We start from the raw sequence: 17,988 nt of genomic DNA on the forward strand, positions 1-17,988 counted from the left end.
TCTGGGCACTGTCTGGCTATGTATGTTAGTTTTATCATCGGGAGCCTGGTATTGATCAGTTTTACCCATTGCTTTATTGTAGGGGGTCGTGGGCTCATCCATGTCATGGCAATTTGCTTTTTGGCGTAAAATAGAAGGGTCTTTAGTAAATACCGCGTTTTATTTAGAGGTGCCAATTCGTCCACCAGTCCCAGTAGGCACACCTCTGGTGTTAGTGCTCCAGGGAGCAGAATTTCATTAGTCAAGTAGGCTATTACCTTGGCCCAGAATCTCTGCACCAGGGGACATGACCAAAGCAAATGAAAGAAATCAGCGTCCAGGTGCTGGCATTTGGGACAGTTCCCATTGGGACTTTTGCCCATGGCTTTGAGCCTGATTGGAGTAATATATGTACAATGTATGATATGGAATTGCACCATCCTATCTTTTGTAGAGATTAGAAAGCTGTATAGTTCCCCTATTGCATCTTCCCACATATCATCATCTAGAGCAGGGATAAGGCCATTCCACTTGTTTTTTGCTTTGTTAAGTGGATTATGGATGGTGGATATTAGTAGCTTATATAGCCCAGAGACCAGCTTTTGTGGATTCGGGTCCCAAAGTCTGTCTTCATGTGGTTGGGTGTTTGTACAGATTACCAGGCTACCAAATTGGGCCGCAAATGCATGTCTGAGTTGGAAGTATCAGTGCCAAGCTATGTTTGGGTGGTTCAGTTTAGTCGCTAGTTGGGTAAGGGTCGGGAAGGTGCTGTTAACTAAGAGATCCGATAGGTGTCTGATCCCTAATTTTGGCCAGTACGCAAAGTCCGGTAGATGAACTAGGTGCTGTAGATTGGAGTTTCTCCATAGTGGGGTATAGGGGGATGGAAGGCTTGCAGCTTTTGCAAGAACTTTAGTGGCAAGCATCCAGGCCCTTTGTGGGCATCTTAGCGTTGGTGGCAGTTCAGGGGTGTCTTTGGCATTCCTGTAGGGTGCATTTCTAATTGCTTCGAGGGAGCCCGCCAGCGTGGCGTGTAAAGCTGTGAGTGTGTTTTCGGGGTCGGGGTTAAACCAGTTATGTATGAATGCTAATTGACTAGCATAGTAGTACATTTGCAGATGCGGAAGGGCTAATCCCCCCTTTTCCAATGGGGGCAAACATAGCAGTTTTACCAGTGCAGGGCAACACTGCATTATATTTTCATAACACTTATTTTTTGACTTTACTGTTCCTTTAAATATAACAATATACATTTTCTCAAATTAATATTTAACATTTTCTATGGAACTGAATGATAATATTTTATGGATGTAGATCATAATGGGACAATATCACTAAAAGTAGACCTCACATTAGTAAAGTATGGGCACTCCTGTCGAAAACAGTAGGATCAGCCAATTAAACTTCCTGTAAGAGCATGGGAGCAAACTGGAAGTGGCAAGATGCAGACATGGGGAGGACATACAATCTCCTTGCAGAAAGTGCCAAAACCAAAATCCAGAGTGGGGTTGTGAGGGGCCCCGAGGCATCAGTACCAGTCCGATGTTGGACACACAATACTCATAGCTAAATCTCACACCGCAGATAATTCAGTTTGCACAGCTCTAGTAGAGCACAAAAGGCTACAGGCAAAAAGTGCCTTGAAATGATTTTTAAATGTGGACAACAAGATTGAGAAAAAAAAAAAAAAAAAGATTCTTGAAAAGTGGCATAACTAGATGTTACTTGGTCCCATTGCAAATTAATTTTAGGGCTCTCAACAAAGTCAGAGGTTGTACTTTTTACCAGTACATGTTGAAATTGCTCATTAATTAGGGCCACATGAGGCCCCTATACCTTGTGCTGTTGCAGACTTCCCCTATAGTTACACACTTCTGTTCTCAAATACAGAGGTTTACATTTGTGCTTTTTATTATATGTACCGCAGCTGCTCCAACCACTCCAAAATAAAATCTTCACATGTACAAACACAAACAAACACTACTCTTGTCTACATAAGTTAAACATTAATGTACTTTGTATGCACTAACAGCTTCATATCTTTTACTACTTGCTTATATGATTTAAGTTTGGATTAAACAAAAAACATACTAGCTCCTCCAACAAAGTAAGCAACTCCTATAACTCTCGGAAAATTATAGGAAATCATGCAACAAGACTGCTCCAGACTTTTAAGTGCTGTAATGGGAAAAGTGCTCACTGAATCTAACATGTAATCCCATGTAACATGCAAAATTACAATATTACAGGTTTCACTGCTACATTTGTGTTAGTAACCAAATGACTATAACTTTAATAGCAGAATATACTGGTCTCTATTAATATTTGTGGCACATTGCATTTTAATATGGAAGTATAAACAATACGGATATCTAATACATCATGCCACTAGCAATATCATTTACTAGAAAAACTGTGCTAACTACCAATCTCCCAGAGGATGCACTGAGCATAGCAAAGCTTGATATTGCATTCACAATAACAGTTGATGAAAACTGTTCATACAAGAAAACTTCAACAGGTACAAACTCTAGAATACATTTGTAATCAAGGATCACTTCAAGACATACATATATAAGCAATTAAAAGTAATTCTAATTAAAGGAACAGTAACACCAAAAATGTAAGTGTTTTAAAGTAATGAAAATATCATGTAGTGTTGCCCTGCACTGGTAAAACTGATCTGTTTGCTTCAGAAACACTACTATAGTTCATATAAACAAGCTGCTGTGTAGCAATGGCGGAAATTGAAAAACGGCTATATGGCACAGGTTAACTAATGCATAACAGATAACACCATTAGACAGACAGAGCTTATTTGCTATCTGCTGTGTAACCTGAGCCTTTTCTCCTTTGAATGGCTGCCCCCATTGCTACACAGCAGCTTATTTATATAAACAAAAGTAGTGTTTCTTAAGCAAATACAACAGTTTGACCAGTGCAGGGCAACACTGCATTATATTTTCATTACTTTAAATCACTTTTATTTTTTGATGTTACTGTTCCTTTAACAGTTAAGTGCCCATGGTTTGAGACTAATATTACATAGGAATTAGGAGAACCAAAACATTTTTTTTGTTCGAAACAAATATTCAGAAAAAAATTACCCAATTCTTAATCCTCACCAGATCCGCCAGGGTATACCCTCTCTTGCGCATTCCATATTTGTAAATCTGTTAAGAAGGGACCCCCACCAAAAAAAGAACAAAGTGTCAGTCTTGTAAGTACACACTCACACAAACAAGTAAATTTCATCTAACATGTAGTCTTCTACTGAATTCTTAAAGGGGTGGTTCACCTTTGGGCTAATATTATCAAAGGTCGAAGTGAAAATTAGAATTTTAAAAAAAAAAATCTATTTTTGAGCTAATTTTTGTGTCCTTCGACTAGGGAATAGTCCAAATTCGATTCTAATTTGAAAAAAATTTGAATTTCTAATTTATCATGTACGGTCTCTTTAAAAATTCAACTTCGCCCATTCGCCATCTAAAACCTGCCAAATTGCTGTTTTAGACTATGAGGAACCTCCTAGAACCTATTTGGAGTCAATTGGTGGACTTTTTCCAAAAAAAAACAAACCTTCAAATCGAATTCGATCTAATGCATTATTACTTTGAATTGTACAATTTGAATTCAATTGAAAACAGATCTATTCAATCAAAAAAGGACCTATTCGGCCAAAAAAAAATTCGATTGGTCTTTTTTCATTCGAATTTCGAAGTTATGGGAGTTCAAAAAACTCTCATTATTTCGAAATTCGACCCTTGATAAATCTGCCTCTTAGTATGTTATGTTAATGGACAATGCTAAGCAACTTATTAATTGGTTTTCATTATTTATATTTTATAGTTTATACATTATTCATATTTTTCCTCTGAAGCTTTCCAGCTTTCAAATGGGGGTCACTGACCTCATCTAAAAAACAAATGCTCTGTAAGGCTACAAATGTATTGTTATTGCAACTTTTTATTACTCCTCTTTCTGTTCAGGCCCTCCCTCTCCTATTCATATTCTAGTGTCTCATTCAAATCAATGCATGGTTGCTAGGATAATATGGACCCAAGCAACCATACTGCAGAAACTGCAAACTGGAGAGCTGCTGAATAAAGCTAAATAACTGAAAAACCACAAATAATAAAAAATAAAAATCAATTGCAAAATGTCTCAGAATATCACTCTCTACATCATACATAAAGTCAGTTTAAAGGTGAACAACCCCTTTAACTTACATTATAAATGAACACTGTAAATCCAAGTCATTTCTCTATAAATACCTATGCTGTATCATCAGTGGTAAAAACAGGCTACTTGAACATTACCACACACCTTAACTTAAAATTATTTGTATAATATATATTTGTTTAGAAATACCGCTACATACCAAATTGAAGCATAAACCTCCAGAGCATGCTCAGTTTGCTCCTCTCTCCCTCCTTCCCTCCCTGCTGTAATCTGAGCCCAGAGCTATGAGTGAGCAGGGAGAGACTCAGGCAGGAAGTGATGCCACACTAAGCAAATATGGCAGCTGCTATCCCAAACATATTATACAAATTATAAGTTTATAAACAAATTTATAGAGCTGTTTACTCAGGTATGGTAAAGCATTATGCAGAATACATATTGTGTATTCACTATTGTGGCTAATCTATTGGCAATAAACTGCTTCGGTAGCTTTCCTTCTCCTTTACGGTATGAAGATCCAAATTATGGAAAGATCCATGAATTGGAAAAAAAAACCCCAGGTTCCCGAGCATTCTGGATAACAGGTATATAGATAATTTCAGAATTCCAAAGCCTGCATAAAAGCACTCAGCCTACAGTATTCTGTCTTTATATGCTCATAGTGTCTTTATGAATTTTAATAAAGCCTATGTTTATTATAATTAGAAAAAAAGCTTACACTAAGCACTTTTAACAAAACACATTTCTGATTATACCATTTCTTACAACTGGCTCCAACACTCAATAGAGATAAATTTAACCATGCAAAATGGCAAGTCATGAGAAAACCTGCATAGCATAAACCCAAAGGCAAGCCCCTACATCCAATTAACTTAACAAACAGGCAATGCTCTGTAAAGATAAGAGTTTAATTGGATTCTCCTGTACATTTCAAAGCAATCAGGCAGACACAGCTTCCCACCCATGCAGACTGAAGCAATGACTGTTAATTAAATTAAATCAGCGTAAACTAGCTGTTTATGTTAAACATTTAAACACACTAAAATGACTTTGTCACTACTCATCCCCCATAGCAGAACTCAAAATACTCTTGTAACCCTCAGTGTAATCCTTTGTTTCTTTTCAACTGCAGGATTTTGTAGTCCCTACATAGTGGTTTATTAACATGCATGCAAGGCAAAACTATGGTAATGATGAGCTTCCACGTAATGTCATTTTCATTCAGTTAACTAATAGGTTTTTTTTTTTTTTTTTTAAATACATTATTTTGAGATTAATGACATTTGTTTTTGGATTCCTTTTGGGGGTGGGATTCATATATCTTTTTTTTTAACTTAATGTATGCTTCAAACTGTGTAATCATCCACCACCTGTAAGACAATAATGTGCTATTGTTGTAAAACAAACACGTTACATGCTGAGATTCACCAAAACATAACAGCTGTGTACAATTTATTTAAACTAATTAATACTATATTGCTGGCATATGTGGTATATGTATAAGGCCCACAAAGGAAACTAAAGATAACATAACATGACTTCATGTTACTGTACGACCATTAATCTGCAAGTAGGCCCCCAAACTGAGCAATCTGGCTGATGAACCACAAAATATCAAAACGCGGATACATAGCTAATCCCCTCAATTCATACATGGTCATCTTAAATCCTGTAGCATGGTGCCAACTAATTTAATTAATAATGAAAAAATGTTGGTGCAGTATTTATTTGGCTGTCGAGTCAACACATGTGGACAAGCCAACATTTAAGGGCAAGGTCACATGGGGAGTTTTGCACTGTGTTTTTAAAAACGTGAGATCAAGTGTAAATACTCGTGAAATAAAACCCTACTGAAAATAATGGAATATGCACTATAGCAATTCCCACTGAGTGTTTGCGAGCCACCATCCACCACAAGACGCCAGTATTTATTGAACTCTATGGGATCTGCAAGTTTGGAAATAAAGTATGCTGAAATACACCTCATATTTTTAATATTGTGACCAAACTCTCGCAAGATGGATTGCACGTATAAGTATTTGCGGAGTTGTCTGCTGGTGACGTAATTACGCATGCGCATTGATCATCAGTCCAGCTACATTTTGCATGTAAATTTCTTTTCCACTTGGCTTTTTTTCCCACAAACGTATAATAAAATTCTTGTGGGGAATGACAAAACCCAGAAATGCATTTTGGGAAAAAGAAAACTACAGGCTAAAAAATGCACATTATCATGTGCACGTTTTTAAAAACGACACATAAAGCCGCTCCCGTGTGACCTCGCCCTTAATCTCAGGAAGGCTCAATGCAAAATGTTGTTTTCTATACCTGCACCTTTTTCTGTATTAAAACCACTATGAAGTAAAGAGTGCAGTTGGTTCATCTGCATAACATGTAACCAATCTTTGTTTATTACAATTACAAGACATACAGTAGCAATTTGTTTTTTCAGGTTTTTCAGGCAGTGATGTAAAGAATGCACTTAAGATCTGTAAAATAAAATACCAACATCATCAATAGATTCTTGTAAAAGATATGTGGCATCTATTGCTTACAACATGGCAGTCTGCTGTATTCAATGTAACACAAATAAACCAGAGATGTTTACTGCCCCTGGCCTGGAATTTAAATGTTCTATAATTATTGCACAAAATCAAAATTTAAATGCTTCAAGACATGAAAGATTGCATTTGTCATACATAATTTCAATATTTTCACCATTGACGTTTTGCTCATTAAAAGGTACATTCAAATATAGTTTGCGAAAGAGCTAACAAAAAGAAAATATCAACTGCAAGTTGGATCTGTGCAAAAGAATCTTAAGGTTAGCCTTCTCATCTTTGAAATTTGGTTCAATCATCCCAAAGAAATAAATTCCTGTGAGGAATTTATTGACTGCAAGACAATGGCATTTGAGCTCATTATTCTAAATGCAGAGAGGGTACTTAGGGAATGTTTGGAAAACAGACACTCTGGTGCCTACTATCACAACAATGAAGGGCTATTCCAAGCTATTTAGGTCCTTCAAATAGATCTTGCAACACAAGAAAATTAAACCCCTCAGGAAACGTTGAAGGCTTGCTCAAAGGCTTCCCACAGGACATGTTGGTGTCTTTGCATCTTCATATAGAGAATTGAGGAAGATGATTACTGACCCACGGTGTATTATAAGGCCCTTGGCATACCTGTCCACTTGTTTTTTGTAGGATGAATTGCGGTGGTCAATACATTCTTTCCCATCTGAAATTTCTTTATATTATTATTATTATTATGATCACCACAAATGTATTTAATATGTAAACATATTCTGCAGTATTTTACAATGAATGGATGTGTACATACAGACAAAAACAAACCCATACCAGATGTAAAGATGACACTGCCCAAAAGAGCTTACAGTCTAAAAGATTAAAAAGAATGGGAAACTTTCTGCCTATATCAGACTCCATCTGTGACAGGCTAGCACCACTCAACCTTAGTAACAACGTTCACAATTGAATGCAGTCTGTCACTGCCAGCTTCAGCTATACACATATAGTTTTACATTTCTTTCAGTGAGAAACAATGGTAAGTGTAGAAAGGCATTCTGGCTCATGATTCTCCAAAAGAATCATGGCAGGCAAAACCCCAGATGTAACATGTTTGGCAACATTACCAAACTTTAGAGAGATGTTTGCCTTAAAAAACTCTATATCTTTGGATCACCATTTTAGGTGAATTTAAATAAATATTGCTGTCTACCAACAAACAGCTCAAATAGTTTTGATTATATATGAAGTGAAAGGATATTAAGATGCAAACTTTACCTTGTGAATTGCTATAATCACCATACAGGACGGGCTTTGCAGCAATTAAAATGCAAAAGATAGTTACCTTTACACAAATAGGTCTGACGGTGAAGTTTTTTTTTTTGCATTTTAAAGACAACAAAAGGTGTTGGGCACGTCAAGCCTTCTACCACAAACCAATGTGCATCTATTAAAAAAACAAAAAAATGCACCCATACCCCAGGATAATTGGTTTGGAAATGCTATGCCTTCATCTCCCAGGAAATTCTTGAGTGGGCTTAGCCTGGACAGAAGTGAAATCCCTAATATAATGCTACTATAATGCTACTATACTCCCCTGGGTGCATTTTTTATAAAAAGCCTCACACTGGGCTAATTTAACTTGGTTCACTGGGTTGTGGCCCACCAAACTACACTCTTCCAGTGATTTCACTTTTGCTGTCTTTTAAAGTCTAACTACAGTGTCTTCCATCATCTCTTCCTCTCTGGTAGAATAGGGCAGCAGTAAAAAATGTCCCATTGCAAAAGCATGTCTATACAGAGTGCAGTACTAAAGTACATTGAGATAATTACAAATTCAATGTTGGAAGTTTTGGGCTGCTTTAAAACATGGTGCTTAAAGCACTTCAAAGAGCCCCCTGTGTCATTATCATGTTCATAATGTGATTATACGTTTTATAAATACGAAACATGATTATAAAGTTATACTATTTAATAAAAATGTACACATACAATGCACTGGTGCTGGTGTTTTACATGTTAACATCTGAAACTAATAGAGAGCCAGATCTACCCATTAATGCTAGAAGCAAAGTACCAAATACTGAATAGTTAGTAATTAATTTTAATATGCAAGCTACATTGTTTACTTTGCAACGAGGGGTGTATTTAAAGAGAAGTTTTCATTGTGCTTAGCTAATGTAAGCAATCTTACAATTGTACTCGTTTCTAGTGCACCCAGCAATACTGATTGTCTGCAGATTCTACCTTGTCTTGTCTACATATTGCCATTATCATCCTTATCTCTTTCCTGGTCTCTCCAGTAAATATAGTGATCGTTCAGCCCAGTGTCTCGTGAGTTAAGGTGGCCACAGACGCAAAGATCCTATTGTACGATTTGAGGATTCGTACGATTTTCGGATCGTGTGTGGAGTGTGCCGACATTTGTGGAGTGTGCCGGCATTTTTCGTCTGGCGGAGATCGGTCGTTTGGTCGATCGGACAGGTTTGATTTTGACTCAACCGATCCCGCCGGAGCCCATTGTGCATCGTAATCGGATCGTATGGCCGAACGTTCAAATTACCCCCGATATAGCCATTAATGGCATATTGGGGAAAGATCTGCTCGTTTGGCGATGTCGCCAAACAAGCGGATCTTTGCGTCTATGGCCACCTTACGGGTCAGGGCACATGCTCAGATTCAAGGAGATTAGTCGCCCGGCAACAAATCTCCTCTTTTTCGGTGCGACTTATCTCCCCAAACTGCCTCCCGTTGGGAGCCCTTCGTTTTCCGAAGTCACCCGAAGTTTCCTCGTGAGGCAACTTCGGGCAGTTTTGGAAAACAAAGCGCTCAGAGAAAAGCCGCCTGAAGAACAGGAAATTTGTCGCCGGGCAACTAATCTCCCCGAATCTGAGCGTGTGCCATGACCGTAACGTTGCTCACCAACCCCTTGTATATTGCTCCTAGTGCCAAGACAAGTTTTGGTTGAATTAATTACTGCTACAATATTTCAAGAGTCAGAACCTGACAAGAGAGTATGATAAACAGATACTGTTTATATCTACTATCACATTTACAAATAACTTTAAAACAAATGATAATTATGAATGTATTTGGTAATGTAGCTTTCAAAAACATTTTCCCTACATCATGTGAAAAAATGAGAGGTCACTTTAAGAAATATTGGGAAATAGTAGAAACAAGGTATTTAAAAACATTTTTTTACGGCAGTTTCAGTTTTGGTAACTTCATTCCTGAACTTTGCAGTCCTCTTCCTGTGTGATTGCAACTCCCAACCTCTTTGCTGCTCAAGTGGCTTACAGCTGAATGTTATGTTGTGTGTATAGTGTACACAAATTTATCAGAAATCAATATATTTGTGCTTTGAAAATATCTTAACAGGAACATATTCTAACATAACACTGCTATATTAGTGCCACATATAAATATAGCACAAAAGACAAGCAATAACACATGACTTGGTAAGTGGGAAACAGAGCCCAATTAATCAAATGTAAGGTACCAATACACACTGGAGCAGAAAAAAACAACACAGTGAGAAAAAACAGTATAAACTAATTGCGAAAAAAAGAATCAAGCCTGATACTGCAATTAACAAACAATTACTGGGTGTATCATCTCCAAAAACATAATTTGATTAGCAACGAAATGGAACCCTCTTTCTAAATTAAAGTTAATCCTCGATTTTCAATTAGACAGTTTTAAGGGTGCAACTTATTATGTACAAAGGACATTACTTCTCAGTATTTCTATATGGATACAACTGGAATTTTGGCAATTGTGTTGAAATCATCTACTGATGACAACTAGAGGTGGGGCATCATAATTGCCTAGAGAACATTTATTGTAGGGGAAATTCAGATTTTAGAACAAATAATTTGCACATGACAAATTATAAATACTTCAGTGTTTAACCGAAAATGAATGCAACCTAATTCTGATTTGTAGAAGGGCACAGGATCCTTCTAATAGCAATTTAAACACATTGGCAGCTAATTATCAAAATGCTTTTAAAACAATTGCATATCCGGGTTCCCACATTTCTTACTCAATACAAACACTCTTTAGAAATAAAGTGTGTCAGAGAGGAAAATTCTCCTTGTGTGTATTCAGGGAAATAAAAGACAGAAAACTTGAAGTTGTGCCTCTCAGCCCATCCCTTTTCCTTATAACTAAGGATACCTAAAACAAACTTATTCAATGGTTACTGATGTGCAGAAAATTACCCAATCACCCAAGCTAAAAATTTATCAAAAACAGCCACACAATTAATAGATGCTGTTATTAATGAGAGATCATAGCTCAGTACTGTATATCAGGGTATCCTTAAAGGCTTTATTGTGCCACACATATACATATAAGTGTGCAGCTTTCTTCTGGCTGAAAAAAAACGTTTTTCCCTTAAGTTATTTATGCCTACTGTACTAGTTACATATATTTCTAGGGCGACACGTACAGAAGTTAAGATTTAGTACTTCTACCATTATGAGCAAAAATACAGCATTTGCATAGAAAAACTAATGTAAAGATTTCCTCTTAAAAAACACATATTTTTCTACATCGCCCACATTTTTAATAACATACAACTTGTTGAAAATCATAAGCGCCTACTGCATGTTGTTTTATTCGTTCTGAATCAGTGACATTGGCATAGAAAATAGTTCCCCACTCTGTGAAAAATAGGCAAGTAAATGTTAATTTATCTTTTGTTTTGTAACGTTATTTCAACTCTTTTCATACAAATCTGTAATTGGTCTTAACACAGTAAGCCCTTTCAGCTTTAAATTTTCTTTAAATTGATTTCCTATGCCATTATCCAGCAAACCATTACAAATGATGAAAAATGGGAGCTCAAATTCGGTGTGTCCATCTGTACACTTATAGAAAACAGAATGATGTAGATATTGCAATTTAATTAAACAGGTTAAAAAATGAACAAGCATTTATCCATCAAAAAGATCCAGACATTTAATCCACATCCTTAACAACTATCTACAGCACGGTATTACATGCACATTATAGTTTCACCATCTGAAGCCTTGTATAACATGATCCTGCATAAAAAAAAGGAAGCACTTCCCAAACTAAGGCTTCCCCCAAACATTTTTTTTTTTTTTGCAGATACAACTTAAGGAACTATAAAGAGAAATTACTACTATTTAGTGCATTCCTGGAGAATCCCCAAAATTGTGGAGTTGAATAACTGGTATAAATGCTGTGAAAATGTGCTATTTCTTCTAGACCAAACGAAATGAGCAGTAAACCACTGTTAAACACAATGCAAAAGCAAAAGACGACGACACAAAGAAAAAAATCACAAAGAAACAAACATAAAAAGGATGTAACAATGCAGACATATTCAGCAAACTGCAAGAAAGAAATGAGTCTATCCATATAAAGATTTAAAACATCGGCAAGCAGTTGTAAAGCAAAATTCAGAGACTCCTCGTTATGTTAAATTGTGCATCGCTCCTACAACCAATAACTCAAGCACAGATACAGTATATTTGCTTTAGGAGTGGGCTGAGCCACAGGAAAGCTAATTTTAAGGGAGGGATCTTTTAGAGATAACTAAACACGTGAGACTGTTTCAGCAGTATGTTGTTTCAGTTTCTGCTAAACTTATTTCATTAGTGAGAAACATAACTGGTTAATTGTTAATGCTTCTTTCAACTGTTGTTTCCCGGTGCATAAAATGAGGGAGGTAAAGCTACAAAAATGGAACTGGGATTAATGTGATGGTCACTTGTCGTTATATGAATGCCACATTTATGTTGTTATAAATATGAAGCATTTACCGGTTGTTGCTGGTGACAATTGATTGTGACCCTGAGTGTATATGCCGGGTCTCTTTTACTCACTAATTAGATTGTTAGCTGTGTGTGCAATTCAATATGCTTGTGAACCTCCCTGTTCAGCCTAGCGCTGACATTCTTTGCACCATGTAAAAGGATTCATTAACCATGATTAAGAAGAGGGGGTGTGTTTGTTCATGCAACAATGTATGCCATTGTAAAGTGCTATGAAATTTGTTGGATCTCTATAGGAAAAAAAGAAAAAAGAACCATAACTGCTTCTAAGGCAGCATAAAACAAAGAGTGAAGAAATAACTATTACCAGCCAATACCAACACTACGGTACAATCTTTGCATGATATTTTCCCCCACCCATTTTAATGAAACAAGAATAAAGTATGTTACTGTGTTTGTCTTCTGAACTCAAAATATAAAATATCAGAAGGATAACAGAGCAGGGATATCCAGCCTATAGCTCTTGAGCTTTTTCTAAACTACAGGTTTCAGCTAGGAGGTTCAACCAGAAGAGAGAGGCACAAGATGGATGTTGTTGCTACTGAATAATTGAGATCCATTATAGAAATAAAAAAACCCCAGGTAATCATGCAGAAATATATATTTGCTTCATTAAACAGGTAGCAAATAACATTTAAAGGCCAACATACTTTTTGAGTAGCGAGATCCTTAGATGGCAGAGGGAAAACCACACATCTGTTTATCTACCAACATAAATCCCAGATCTATTTACAATAAAGTAAAGCAATGGTTGGGTAGGGTTAAATGAAGCAGGAATGGCAAAGGCCAGCCATTCATATCAGGTTGCGCTACTAAATGGATTTGGCACTGTGGGAATATGATGCCGTTTCGTATAATAGCAGTTAGAGACCAAAGAAGCATGCATTTTCCCCAACTTATTCAGCTGATTAAATAACAACACCAGATTTTTCATTTCTCATAAAAGAACTTCAGAACCAATCTACATAAATAATTACAAAATAGCAGCAATCGGCTGCCAAATAAAAGAGAGCTTACCAGTATTACAACAATTAGCTACTGCTATCTAAGGGTAACTAGATGTAACAAATTGTAAAAGCCTCCTTACAAATAGGCAATACTAATTAAATCAGTGCTTAATGCAGTGCAATCAAAGCAATTCCAATAAATGTCAGCAAAGAAATGATAAAACAATGGCTACATTACTGTGCCTTATTTATTACCTACAATCTTTTAAAGGAAATATAAAACCAGAAACCAAATTTGTTTGATTTTAAACACATTCATAAACAATTTGTAATTTATGTAACAATAACTGCTATTGCAAGCAGCATCAGTCAGTCCCTTTCTGTTCTCTGCCCTGGTGTTTTTTTTTTGTGCCTCAAACAATGTAGCATAAGCCACTCCGTTAACAGACCTGTAAAGAGCCACTCCGTTAACAGATCTGCAAGGCTAGCCCACTACATTTTTTCATGAGGCAGAACCCCCAGTGCAGAAAGGGATAAACAAATAGGGATTGCAAGTTGCATTGACAGCAGAAATTGTTAATGAATCTATACAGGAAAGTTGCTAAGAACTGAATTTTCTTTCCTTAGGAAAAACTTTATTGTTGGTTTTAAAATATACAGTACTTTAAAATCTTCACTTGAAATGCATGAGGTGTTTTTTCCCCATCTAAAAAAAAGAGCTTTGAAGCTTGGATCAGAGGTGCCAAGTCTACTTCAGGGCTGTCAAAGATGCTTACTAAAAGACAACAACTCCCATCCTCCTCAGCTGGCTGAAAAGGAAGGGAGCTGTGACTCTGCTAAAGAAGCTGTAAATCTGACAGGGGATGCTGGGAAGCTTAGTAGGACATCACTGAGGAAGGGCCATGTGGTCCCGAAACGTTTGATCATTTGAAAAGTGTTGTATATCACCATTGAATAAATTTGGGATCACCCCGTTTGCTGCAACCACAGGTATTGGCATTCTTCTCTATTTGGGTTAAGCTTAGTAGGACACCATCTGTTCGACACTCACCTCCTCATCGTGCTGCTGGCAGTAGAGTCTCTCGGGGTAGACAGGCAAGAGGGAGAAGGCCGAGCTGGAAGAGGACAAGGTAGTGGCGACACTGGAAGTCGCGGAGCTGCAGGGGGAGGCAGGGAAGCGCTCTATGAAGTGGTCCTTGGTAAGTCGGACTCGCTGGTGTGCCCGCAGGCAGTTGTCGCACAAGTTCTCCTGGCAGTCCAAACAGTGCGAGCTGGCCCCATTGCCCTCGTCACAAGAGGAACACCGCGGCTCGGACTTGCAGGGGGGTGCTCTGCGGAGGAGGCCGGAGGAAGAACACGAAGCTGAGCGATGTCGGTTCAAATTGGCCCGACCGCCGTTACTCTGTTGCTGCTCATCGGCTGTGCCCACCACCGAGTCCAGCAGGTTGCTGAGGTGCAGGAAGGTAGAAGAGGGCAGCGCATCCATTCCGGCCTCGGAGATGAGCACCTTGTGGTCGCAGATCGGGCAGCGCAGCTGGAGAGAATCCCCGGGGGTCCGGCGCCCCTCCAGACACTGGCGACAGAAGGCGTGTAGACACGGGAGAACGTGCAGCCTGCGGAGGGGAGCCGAGGCCAAGCCGGTGCCGCTACCTCCTCCTGCGCTGCCAGCACTACTGCTGCTGTTGGACACCTGGGAGGAGGATGAGGAAGAGCTGGAGGAGGAGATGGGGGCAGAGGACATGCACATCTCCTTACACAGGGGGCACAGCTGGAAATCGGACTCCGGGAATGAAGCCATTTACATAGAGAGGCAGTGACAGGACAACTGGCCGAGCTAATGTGGAACCAATGGGGAGCCCGTTGACATCGCCTTCCTCTGTGGCAGCCGCTTGCGGTACATGAACACTCCAGGCTCAGTGTGGCAGCAGCAATGCATGGGTACACACCCCCTTCTCTCTGTCCACTTGCTCCTGTGTGGCTGCTGCTTGAAGTGGCCCGACCAATGGCTAGTTGGTGTCACCGTGCCTCGGAGCTGCGCCTGGGGCTGCACGGCTTAGGGTGACAGGCACAGGGGACAGGCTGGGGCAGTGCTGGTAAAGTGGCCCGGCTGTGTGTAAATGTGCTGAGCTGCCCTGCATGCCAGTCTCCTACTCGGTGTGAGAGTCAGAGCTGCCTCCCTGCACTTCACTGCTTCACTTGCAGCCAGGCTCCCCTGTCACACCCCCGCATCACAGCTCACTGTGCCCCTCACACTCCAGTCCATGGGAGGCTGCTGGTGCTCTCACATGCACGAGGAGTTCAAAGCCCAGTGGGGGGGTGCGTCTTTTCACATGAGGTAGTAGCTAGTGCAAGCTGATCCCCAGGGGAGCCGTGAGTGCAGACAGCAGCCCCCCATGCTCCTCAGTGCGCTCTCTTGTTGCTCTTCCCAGCCCTGAGCACACGCTCCTTCACATACTGTCAGTAGAATGCACCTCCTCAAGCTGCTGCTGCTGCTGCTCGTGGCTCTTGCGAGCGGGCGGGGTGGTTTCGCCCTATAGTAAACCTGCCTCTGCACTCGTGTGATCACTGTTCGCCTCCTTCCCTAGCTCTCTAGTGTACAGAGCAGCAGCGCCCTCACTTCCGCCAGAGCCCTTAGGGGTGGGATAGTGCAGGAGAGGGAGGGGTGCCAACAGAAAAACAGGAAACGCTAAACAGCAGCAGTAATGTGCCATGTACAATACACACCACATGACACTACTTCATGGAAAGTGCGTGATGGACGCTCAGTGAAGAACATGCCTGAGGATCTCTCCTGCTGCTGCACAGTGGAATGCTGCTATTAACCCTTAAAGGGAAACTTACAGCACTAAATCTTTCAACTTTATTTGCATTTGGAGCCTTTTATGGGTTTGTTTGCACAGTGATTCATGGGAGCAACAGCCCTTTTTTACTTTTAGCAAGTAAGGTTTTTATCCTATACATTAGCAGAGAGTCTCTGTTGAACAGCACTAAAGGTGACAATACATGGAGAGATACGCTCTTTTGGTGATGTTGCCATACGAGCGGATCTCTCCCCGATATGCCCACCTTGAGGTGGGCAATATTGGGTTGATCCGATCGTTGGGCCCTAGGAGCCGTAGGGCCCAACGATCAGATCCTAACGATGGGTAACGGGCAGTTGGATCGTGGGACCGCATCAACAAACAGATGCGGCCGCGATCCAACGAAATTTTTAGTCCCGTCCAATCAACATCTGGCTGACTTGCGGCCAGATATCGATCGGGGAAGCCCGTCGGAGGGCCCCGTACACAGGCCAATAAGCTGCCGACTCTCAACCCCTTCATTTGAACTAAGTGTGTGTTATGAGCTAGGCGGGGAGGCTTGTGCACACTACTTACCCATGGGTGCAAAGTAACTCTTTCATATCCACTATATTAGGCTAATAGCAGGCATTATGGTTCCATGAGCAGGCTCAGTAAAAGACAATGGGGCAAATGTACTAAAGGGCGAATATGGTGCTTTAAGTGTGGGCCATCTATGCTTTTGGGCATAGCCTGTATAGGCAATTATTAATGTAAATAACCTATAATACTAAAACATGCTGAGTTGAAATGCATAACGCCCAAGACAAAGAAAATGCAGTGAGATGTCCAGTCTTTCATGGACTGGATCAGGTTCACGTGATTTGTACACGTGTACATGTATCAATGTGACTATCATCCAAAGTGCATGCTATTAGAAGACAAGAACATAAAAAAACATTTAGGCAATTTTGACCAGTTATGAAATCGGCATTTAAACTAATTTTCCAAATTAGAGGATTATAAAAATAAATTAAGTGGAGTAGGGAAAATGGATCCGGATAGCAGCATGCGCACATACATGAAAATCCTGTATCCGGTAAATTGATACCACTAAATATAAATTCTGAATTTTATGTTTACAGTATGTATCATAAAACCACCTTAAAGCTAATTTGACATCTATGACTATTCTGTAGGGACGAGGACTGATGTGAATAATGGACAATCTGTGTAAATCACAGCATAAATGTATTTCTGCTTTATAAATATCCATAGACGTATTATCCACAATGCTCCACATTATGAGAGATCATCTCTCACAAAGTTAGTCTTAAGGAAATTGTAAAAATTATTTCCTTTTTTGCTGTAATAATGAAAAAGTACCTTGTGCTTGATGGTAATTAAGCTGTATGAATCCATATTGGGAGCAAAACAATTCTATTGGATTTATTTAATGTTTACATTTTTTTATAGAAGACTTAGGGTTGGAGATCCAAATTTCAGAAGGGCCCTCTGATATCCCCTCGGAATACTACAAATCCCTAGGTAATAGATCCTATACTTGTTATATAATAACGTTCAGGGTCGGATTGGGCCATCGTGACACTGGGAAACAAACTTGGTGGGCCCCGTCGTCCCATATCCGCGGGCCCCCCAGTCTGACCCTAATAACGTTGCCTTTTAAATAGCAACAATATACAATGCAGGACTACGCTGAAATCTATGCAGTTTCCATCTTCTCTGTGTAAAACTTACTCAG

At 39.4% G+C, this 17,988-nt stretch overlaps 1 protein-coding gene across 3 annotated transcripts in view; it reads right to left on the minus strand.

Moving 5' to 3' along the window:
- trim71.S (tripartite motif containing 71, E3 ubiquitin protein ligase S homeolog) overlaps positions 1-16,225 on the minus strand; it is a 38,914-nt gene extending 22,689 nt beyond the window's left edge. The window contains exons 1-2 of one of the 3 annotated variants that reach the window (XM_018269304.2): positions 14,498-16,225; positions 3,105-3,152 (exon numbers count right to left, since the gene is read on the minus strand). In XM_018269304.2, coding sequence (XP_018124793.1) covers positions 3,105-3,152; positions 14,498-15,244 — 795 coding nt within the window. In that variant the 5' untranslated portion in view covers positions 15,245-16,225. Of the gene's footprint in view, positions 1-3,086; positions 3,153-14,497 lie in introns of all 3 variants that reach the window. The other 2 variants (XM_018269303.2, XM_018269305.2) reach the window with 2 other exon arrangements.
- Between the last annotated feature and the right edge of the window lie 1,763 nt (positions 16,226-17,988).

This window comes from Xenopus laevis, chromosome 6S (genome assembly GCF_017654675.1).
Source record: "Xenopus laevis strain J_2021 chromosome 6S, Xenopus_laevis_v10.1, whole genome shotgun sequence".
NCBI classification, from domain to species: domain Eukaryota; kingdom Metazoa; phylum Chordata; class Amphibia; order Anura; family Pipidae; genus Xenopus; species Xenopus laevis.